Genomic DNA, 9,864 nt, shown 5'->3' with positions numbered 1-9,864 from the left:
TGTCAAATTAAGACCTCCAAATACAAATTAAGAACACAAATAAATGAACATTTCATGGTCAGCTATAAATTAATGCAAAATACCTGGAAAAAACCTCTACATTGGCAAGACACGTCATTAGCCATGACCACTGTAGTAACAGTGTTTATGGGGGGATTATCAATAGCACATTCCAGAGGCATCTTTGTTTCAGACCCAGCAGTTCCCCCCTCATTCAGCTCAGCACAGCGCAGCATTTACCCATGTTTGGTTTTTTTTTTTTTTTGCTCCTTTCTTTGTCACCTTTGGAAATCCATCAGGTTCTATTGCAATTTCCAGGACAAAGGAAGCCATTTTCCTTTCCTGCTACCACCTGAAATTGACTGCACAGCATGCAACGGTGGGAGCTTTTCACTATAGCAATAGGGCACCAGAACTTCTGCTCCCAAGGCTCCAAAACCCAAACCACATATGGAGCAGGGTTCCTTCCTCAGAAAGGAGTAGAACCAAGTATGTCTGAGTTCAGTATCAAAAAGACTGCTGTCAATAGGAAAATGTTCTGATGAACTTCAATGAAACCTGACCACCAGCAGAACAAGCTCTAAGCCAGGTGGCAAAGAGAAAGCTGGAGGCCAAGCTGTGCCAAGTTTTACTGCAATCAGTTACTCAGTGGTTAGCTCCACCTTCCTGCAGCCCAAGTAAGGAGAATCATGTTTTAATGTCAGCACTTAACCCCTTGCTAAACTGCGCTGTGCATTCCAGTAACCTTGTAAGCAGGGTCAGAGTCCCAAAAAAGAGGAGGTTGTTATGAGGGCACCACCCAGCACCTCCAAAGTGGTGCTCTCAATGCTTTTATCTCCCATTACAATGTGAAAAACAAGACCATGAACTGCTACAAGTAGCTGAGCAAGAGAACTTTTAAGAACACTGTCCTGACTTCCTAAAAAGCCTTTCAGCAAAAGGCTGGCAGGTGAGGGAGCTCCACATGGTGCCAAAGCACAACGCACTGTCATCACATCCTCTCTGCAAGATCTAGTCTTAACTGCCCAGTGTAGTGCAGGAACAACTCGAACACCCAATGCGTTCTCATCGCAAGAAGGTAACATTCAAGTTTCACCTGAATTCTTCTCTAACAGGCTAATTTGTTTTCAGGAGAGGTAAAGACTTGAACCAGAGCTTGTGCCATCGCTACACTAACCAACTGGAAACATGTCCTTAACATCTTTTGTCACTGTGAATTTTAGATCTCAACGTACTAATTGGAAGGTATTTACACAGTATTTTCTACATTTTAAGAAATCTTGTAAGAGATTTCAGTTGCAAGGCAGATTTTGAAATCCACCTGCTAGTAAGTTTTGGTACAGTGCTTCTGAGTGAGGATTTTTACCACAAAGGCCTTGGGGAAATTACCTAAAGCAGACTGAACTTCAGCATCCTGAGAACCTTCAGCGTCTGGCTACCACCAAGATGGAAGCATTTTCTGCTTCCATCATCCACCCACCAAACCACAAGTCAGTACTCCTCTCACCAGCCAGAAGACTGCGTTTTGATGTCACACTCATTGCTATAGCAACAGTGCTGTGGCACACAGAGGCAATGGAACACATGTAACACAGCCTACCCTAGTGAGACATGGGCTTACAACTGACCAAATACCCCTTGACTAGAGCAAGCACATTGCAAGTGCTCCAGCCTTACTGCTGTGTTGTGACCTTGCTTCAAGCCTTTCCTGGCACAGCAAGCACCTATCCCTGGCTGCAGTCTTTGAGACACCCCTGATTAGAAGCAGTTTTGGACATTTGACACAATGACAAGCGTGGAAGACAAATACTGCACATGAAGTGAGCTGCGAATTCAAGCCATTTCATAGGTACCATGAGACTATTCCTCTAGGCACCAAGAGCTGGAACAAGCTTTGAGACACACTTTGGGCTCATAAAAGCACTTAGAACTGTGGGAATGAAATTGTTTTTTTCCCAGAAAAGTACCCAAGTAGAGGTTTCATAAATGCAGATTCTGAACAAAAAGCACTCAGCCTCTCAGGAGTAACTTGATCTAACACAAGTGTGCCCCAACAAACACAGGAAAGTTCCAGCAGAATACTGAGGGTCTAAACAAAAAGCCCCAAACCAAACCACCCAGAAAAGCCTTCAAACATGTTAGGCCTTTAGAGATTGTTTAAGCACTACTGAAGTAGCTTGTTTTCATATCCAGTCCCTTAACATGGTTTTATTTTGGAGTAACTGAGTAAGCATGCAAGCACATTGGTCTAGAAAAATGACGTGCAAAAAAATTGGTCTGAAGAGCCCACAAAAGACCATATCCCCAGTCAAACCAGCCCTAGTGTATCCACTCCCTAGAGTGTGGAAAGCCCACACTCAGCCTCCCCAGCCCCTGAGCAGTGCTGCTCTGACAGCTTTGTTAGCCTGCAGAAACCTTTCTAAAGAAAGCTGCAGGACACTACTGCAATGAGAACCAGCTTTTTACCTTTTTAAAAAAAAAAAACCCAACCCAATACACCTTTGCCATATGCTAATCACATGAAACAAATAGGACCAGGCAGGATGCCCAAAACTTGCCCCTACCCCCTCAACTTCAGGGAACTTAAGCTTGTAAATACCCAAAGCAGTGAAGGGGATCTGACGGGCACCAAGCAGCTGGTAGACAGGGAAAATTGCTCGAGTTACCTACTATCAACTCCATTTCCTTCAGAGACAAAGGAAACGTAGCACAACCTAGTCATTTTTAAGTTTGTGTGCCATCATGTACCTAATACCACCACCTCAGTACAGCAGTATAAGCCAGGCTTGTAGAGACCTAGCTCCACATGCAGAGCCACTGAAAAACCACAGAAGGAATGAACACAAGGTAAACTAAACTGGAGGCAAATAATCACTGCTTCAGAAAATAACATGGTTGTAAACCTTAGGAACTGCTCAATGTTTCTGTGGTACCAGCTTGCAGGGGAACTGCAGTGTTACAGATCTAATAAGGTTTCACTCCCAAGATTAACAGACAAGTCCATGACATAGCTCATTCTTAACACTTTTATTCTTACAGTTCTAGGTTTGAACTGCACATGCAGAGTTGCATAAGTCACAATAGAGATTTACAGTGGATTCTATTCTATGGTAGAGTGCAATCCAGAATCCTGAAACAGTATAAAAAACAACTTTAAACATCAAGACCTTGTTAGGAGCAAAAGGGTTAAAGCTTCCCCAAATATTTCAGCTCTCCTAGATACCTAGTTACTAGGTACTGTATGTTAGACACATTTAGAGTTGAAGAGCCATATAACACAAAACAAACTTGAGCATCCTGATGTCATACCGTCTTTGTTGCTTCTTTCCCACATTTCTGGCAATTAAGAATAAGTCAAAAACCCTGCCACCTGCAACCAGCTAATACAGACAAAAATAACTACTCCTTACTTGCCTGTTTAGGGTTGTACAGTGTTAAAGAAAATATTCCCTCAATGGCATTTGTATCTCACATCAGCTGAAAAAGCAATGTAACAAAAATAAAGGTATAACATCTTTGAAAATAAATATAAGAGGGAATGCAGACAAAGTGTCAAAGATTTTTTTTTTGGCAGGTAACATTCATAATATACAAAATATAACTTATTCATTATTAGCCAAGGAAACATTCACAAGTTCCTGTAAACTGGTTTAATCCACCTCCTCCATGCGTGATGTGTCATCATCTCCTTCAAGAGGTGGCATCTCTTCAGTAACTGCTGGACTAGCTTCTTCTGCAGCAGTATCATCTTCATCAATGCCTGTGCAGTAAAGATGCATACATTAGTGCCAAACTCAGGATGCAAAAGCTTCTTTTTCCTCTGCACTTGAACCCACCAGAGGGTTCCCCCTTTCCAACAAGCATAAGAATCACCTCTGAGCAGACAGTGCCCTCCCAAAGGCCCAGCATTCACTGGAAACAAGACAAATTTCTAGCTTACCCAGGCCAAGTTTAATCATCCTGTAAATGCGGTTGGCATGTGTCTGAGGATCTTCTAAGCTGAAGCCAGAGGACAGCAGTGCTGTCTCATACAGCAAGATGACAAGATCTTTCACAGACTTGTCATTCTTATCAGCCTCTGCCTTTTGCCTCAGGGTTTCAATGATGGAATGATCAGGATTAATCTCCAGGTGCTTCTTTGCTGCCATGTATCCCATTGTGGAGTTGTCTCGTAATGCCTGTGCTTTCATGATCCTCTCCATGTTGGCAGTCCAACCATATGTACTTGTCACAATACAGCATGGAGAAGTAACTAAACGATTGGACACAACCACCTGGAAAAGTGAATGCAAAGCACACATTTGTAATTTAGTGTTTTATCAACATGTGCCATTTTATTTACTATCCCCACCAGTTTAACTAAGGTTCAACTACAAAATGCTGCTGCATGTCATTAAGACCAAAAATTCCTATGACAAAGCTGAACGTGCAATACCAACTCAACAGAACCATTTAGTTTCACCAAAGTGGAACAGGTACTTTATCTGTAACACTGCATCTGCATAGATTGCTCTCCTTCAGAAGAGCAATTATAACAGACATTGTTATTTGAGCCTTCTCTGTAGCAAATTCATTTTAGACCATTAAACTTACTGCATATAGACAAAGAAAGTACTACTGTACTACTAGTTACCTTTTCTACTTTCTTTTCAAGGATATCTTTCATGATTTTGCAGAGGTTTTCAAACTTGGCTTTCTTCTCCTCCTGCTTCTTTTTTTCCTCCTCATCCTCTGGAAGCTCCAAACCCTCTTTTGTTACAGACACCAGGGTCTTGCCTTCGAATTCCTTCAGCTGCTGCACACAGTACTCATCAATAGGTTCAATCATGTAGATCACTTCCAGGCCATGTTTGCGAAGACGCTCCACAAAAGCAGAGTTGGCCACCTGATCTTTTGTCTCACCTGCAGGCAACAAGAGTGCCACAGTTACGGTTTGAGCCTTGGACCTATAACGTGGCAGCTTGTTTCTTCTCTAGAGCCTATGCCACATGCCCAAATCAGGAAAAGAGACAAGCACAAAATGGGTATCACATGCTACTGCAAAGATTAGGCTGGCCTGGAGAGACTGAAGCCTTTCAAACTGACACCCACAGCCTGTAATACACTTCTCCCTGGCTTAAAAGTAAACGTGGTATTTCCCAGAATGCCAGGAAAGAAATGTTTCCCAGTCCTACCAAGGAAGAATCTGAGGAGCCCTGTACAGCATTTACCTTAAAAAAGTAAGAATTAACATCTGATGCTGAAGTAGTTAAGGTGGATTGAGCATGAAGTCTTAAAAATTCAGACTCGTGGCTGTATTAACTGAAGCCTGAACAACAAGATCTTAAAGACACCTTGAAGATTCTGAAGTGTGCTTTAGAAAGTATGCATGTAACGAAAAAAAAAGTGTACGCTTGCTGTACTGTATCTTGCACTGTATCATCTGCAACTACTTCTGCTGTCCTCATAGACCTAGTACTGTACTTAAGGATCCAGTAACTACCACATGAAATAGAGAAAAGCATGTCCTTCAAGAAAAGCTGCCATGGTTATTTTCTGCTTTCTCACCCTCAGAACTTAACATTAGTTACCAACTCACCAGTAATGTAGTAGACATGTTTCTGGTTTTCCTTCATCCGAGTGCAATAGTCCTTCAGAGAAACCATTTCATCACCAGATGCAGAAGTGTAATACCTCAGCAATTCTGAGAGCTTCTTGCGGTTCTGGGAATCTTCATGTATACCCAGCTGCAGAAGAGCATTAAAATGAGTGATTCATTTGGATAAATACCCATCTGCGATCATTAGCATTAGCTAACAAGCATCAGCATTATTAATTAGAAAAAACAAACCTTGATGTTCTTGGAGAACTGCTCATAGAACTTCTTATAATTCTCCTTGTCCTCAGCCAACTCAGTGAAGAGTTCCAAGCACTTCTTCACCAAGTTCTTCCGGATCACTTTGAGGATCTTGCTCTGCTGCAGCATTTCACGAGAAATATTCAGAGGTAGATCCTCAGAGTCTACCACACCTCTCATGAAATCTGGAAGATGACAGTGACAATTAGCATTGTAGGTGTCAAAGAAGCCAAGATTACCTGTCTCTGAAGTGACTTTATCCTTTTCAAATCATGAACTGGTTTCTACAGCATTTTAGAAAACACTGATTAGTACTTTTAACTCCTATCAGATACATTTAAGGGCTCTATCTTCACTCTCCCAAATGTCTTTAAACATGGAAGGGAACTACAAGATTGATAAGCAGTTTCTCTAACATTTTGAGAAACATCTCCTTCAAAAATATACTCACTCAGATACTCAGGGATCAGCTCCTCACAGTTGTCCATGATGAAAACTCTGCGGACGTACAGCTTGATGTTATTCTTCTTCTTCCTGTTTTCAAACAGATCGAAGGGTGCACGCCGTGGGACAAAGAGGAGAGCTCTGAATTCCAACTGCCCTTCCACAGAGAAGTGCTGTGAATAAACAGAATGCCATGTTAGTCAATTTGCATGGCTTTCACTTTGTGACCGTTTAACAACTCTTCAATGCCAAAGTCAAACACTAACCATCAGATCTCAGAAAGACAGTAGGCAAAATGTGGGTCAGGAACAGGCTCTTCCTCCAGGCAAACAAATCCAAGTTCTATTCAATTGTCACCAGGTAAGCAAATGAATTCAGAAGACGCACTCAGTTCCTACACTACACATTGAGCTTCACGAAGCAGGTGTATTCTTACAGCATTTCTCACAGGAGACCCAGAGAAGGGCCACTCACTCATGCATCCCCATCTAGCCTTGGGCCTTTTCAAAACTGAGCCACCAACCCAAGTAACTCCATTTACATTCATCTGAAACCTACTCAATGTTTTTTGTATTAGACTTGCTAACAACTATGCTATGAACTAGAAAAGTAGGCCATTTATTTAACATTTTAACCCGTATTAGTTGAAGATTGTAAACGCAGCCTTAAAAGGAGCCAAGACAGTTGTAGCATGAAGTGTCACCCTCACAAACTACCACACTAAATGCAAGGCAGCCTACCACAGTAAGATGCAGGACAACACATTACAGTTCAGCAGCATGTTTACCAAGCTTCCAGCTTTAGGGGCAAGCAGAATTGTACCTGAAGACTGACAAAAACTTACCTTGACAGCCAAGTGGTCTTCCCAGTCATTAGTTAGACTCTTGTAGAATTCTCCATATTCTTCATTGGTTATGTCATCTGGATTCCTGGTCCAAATGGGCTTGGTCTTGTTCAGCTCCTCATGGTCAATGTACTTCTCCTTGATCTTCTTTTTCTTCTTCTTGTCTCCATCCTTCTTTTCTTCTTCTTCATCAGAACCAACATCCTCTATCTCTGGTTTATCTTCTGTCTTTTCTTCCTTCTCCTCTTTTTCCTCTTCCTTTTCCTCAGCCTCATCATCACTCACTTCCTTATCACGTTCCTTCTCCACCTGCAAGAAAATCATTACTTTACTTGAGAAATCCAGGACTTTCATCATCAACAGCCCTAAGGTACTCCTTGTAGTCTCAAATCTAGAAACTAATATGGCATCACATTTTCCTCCTAGATTCAACTAAGGATTTGAATTCCGGGGACCAAGAGGTATTTGGTACTTTGGTTTAAATGTGACTGTATGATAGGTCATACTGTTAAGTTTTGTTACACTTAATTACCACTAACGGGAATAGATGAAGATATAGCTAGGTTTTCAGTAATCTGGAAGCTGTTAACATACCACCTTGGTAAAACAAGTTCCAGTTCTGGAAGGTTTGTTTCTTATTTAAATTTAACTTTATAAATTTATAATTACGTTCCTATAAAATGAAGCTATATTAACAAAATTTAAGAGCCATATTCACGTAACCTCTGTAATAATCTGACTGATTTCTTCCATTTCAGAAATTCACTTGCTCTAATACCCAGTCATTTAGCTTTCCAAGCAAGGTACGTACAAAGAGTGTAATAGGATAGCCGATGAACTGGGAATGCTTCTTCACTATTTCCTTGATTCTCCGTTCTTCCAGATACTCGGTCTGATCTTCTTTCAGATGCAAAATGACTTTTGTCCCACGGCCCAAAGGTTCACCTGGAAGGGATGGAGATTACACACTTTACTTGTGCAGTGAATCAAACTAGTTCTTCAAATAGCCACTGCTCTATCAACAGATTTCTTCACCAGTGGGAAAAAGCGTATAAAACTACCTCACACATTTCCTCAGCCTTACTACACGCAGCATGTATCTTGGCAAGCTTGAACAGTACAGAATAGTTGTAAAAATCAATCAGTATTTCTGTACGTAAAGATCTGAAAGCTTACTCTTAACTGTAACACACTATACTATGATTTACTGAAACATTCCCTTATGTATCACAAGTTCTTTTAACTGCAATGGTAGAACACGTGTATCCATGCTCAATGTGACACATGACTAATAGTACTACCCCCTTTATATATTGGTTTTGCCTTTTTCAATGCATGGAACAGGTATCTGAATGGCAAAAAACTTCATAAAACTACCTGGAGAAACATTTAACACTCACCATTATCAAGCCTGACAGTGAAAGATCCTCCAGCTGATGACTCCCAAGCATATTGCTCATCATCATTGTGCTTGGTGATCACTGTCACTTTTTCTGCAACCAGGTAGGCAGAGTAGAAGCCAACACCAAACTGACCAATCATGGATATATCAGCCCCTGCCTGCAGTGCTTCCATGAATGCCTTGGTACCAGACTTGGCAATTGTACCAAGGTTGTTGACCAGGTCAGCTTTGGTCATCCCAATGCCTGTATCAACAATGGTCAGAGTGCGATCATGCTTGTTTGGAATCAGGTTAATTTTCAGGTCTTTTCCAGAATCCAGCTTGCTTGGGTCAGTCAAGCTCTCATATCTTATCTTGTCCAGCGCCTGGAAGAGAAAAGGCAGGCTTTAGCATCCCTTGACCATTCCTAAGAAATTCAGTAATACTACTGACGTAAAGCAAGGCTGGAAACCTGTACTTACATCTGATGAATTGGAAATCAGTTCCCTCAGAAAGATTTCCTTATTGGAATAGAAAGTGTTGATGATCAGAGACATCAACTGAGCAATTTCAGCCTGGAAGGCAAAGGTCTCCACCTCCTCCTCCATTGGTTGGTCTTGAGTTTGCACAGCTTCCGGCATCTGTAAGGAAAGAACAACTTGAAATACCATCCCCAGCAGCTTGGTTCACATAGCCTTTTCCCGGCACTGACAACAGCATTTAGAGATAAAGATATTTAACTACTCAGTTTTGAATGCAGCACCATAGGAACACCAAGAAAAGCAACACCCAGATCAAATTTCTCACCAGCAAAAAATTCAGGCATTTTGACACATACAGCAACTAAATGTAAGACTTTACCTACAAACCTGCTTTACACTCACTCAGGTTTGCACCATTTTGGTGCAACACACAGGTTTTCTTCTCTTCTACATTTACTTGGAAATTAACATAAAACTCTTACTTCTTGTCATCACAAAAGTAATACAGACTACCAGAAAAAAAAGAAAATGAGCTTGATTCCTGCATTTCAGATTAGTACTTCTCTTTTCTCTTATCCACCTCGTGTTTTGTTCATACCATTATTATATTCACATGCAGACACTATCCACACAACTTAAGTGCCAACAGGGTCCAGCCGAACTCATTACCCTGTTCTACACAGAGTATCGGAATTGGACCTGCCGCCTAGGCCATCCTCTGTACACGTCAAAGCTCAAAAACGAAGACTTCTGGAACCACAACGCGACTTTAGTCGCTACGGAACGAACCCAGACGAAGCGCACCACTGCAATCCTCGGCTACAACGCTAGTAAAACACGCAATAATAAACTAAACTCATCAGCTACCACACGCGGC

The 9,864-nt window shown here is 41.5% G+C and overlaps 1 protein-coding gene across 1 annotated transcript; it reads right to left on the bottom strand.

The window, feature by feature from the left end:
* Nucleotides 1-3,012: 3,012 nt before the first annotated feature.
* HSP90AA1 (heat shock protein 90kDa alpha (cytosolic), class A member 1) lies at nucleotides 3,013-9,176 on the bottom strand. The gene is made up of 10 exons (XM_010022009.1): nucleotides 8,988-9,176; nucleotides 8,525-8,891; nucleotides 7,936-8,069; nucleotides 7,125-7,433; nucleotides 6,288-6,453; nucleotides 5,831-6,021; nucleotides 5,579-5,726; nucleotides 4,634-4,902; nucleotides 3,941-4,274; nucleotides 3,013-3,760 (listed from the first exon to the last, which is right to left on the bottom strand). The coding sequence occupies exons 1-10, from the start codon at nucleotides 9,174-9,176 to the stop codon at nucleotides 3,651-3,653; spliced, it is 2,217 nt and encodes a 738-aa protein (XP_010020311.1). The 3' UTR covers nucleotides 3,013-3,650.
* Nucleotides 9,177-9,864: the final 688 nt, after the last annotated feature.

Source organism: Nestor notabilis, unplaced genomic scaffold (genome assembly GCF_000696875.1).
Source record: "Nestor notabilis isolate BGI_N333 unplaced genomic scaffold, ASM69687v1 scaffold23179, whole genome shotgun sequence".
NCBI classification, from domain to species: Eukaryota; Metazoa; Chordata; class Aves; order Psittaciformes; family Psittacidae; genus Nestor; species Nestor notabilis.
The sequence above is the reverse complement of the archived record's forward strand: the minus strand, read 5'-3'. Positions and strand labels throughout refer to the sequence as shown.

What these genes read in the sequence shown, in the direction of transcription:
- HSP90AA1 (XM_010022009.1), bottom strand. Translation starts at nt 9,176, where the DNA reads ATGGTATTTCAAGTTGTTCTTTCCTTACAGATGCCGGAAGCTGTGCAA. An exon ending in CACTGTCAGGCTTGATAATG is followed by an intron (nt 8,070 to 8,524) that starts GTGAGTGTTAAA and finishes CATCCCTTCCAG; the next exon opens with GTGAACCTTTGGGCCGTGGG. An exon ending in GATGATTAAACTTGGCCTGG is followed by an intron (nt 3,761 to 3,940) that starts GTAAGCTAGAAA and finishes TTTACTGCACAG; the next exon opens with GCATTGATGAAGATGATACT.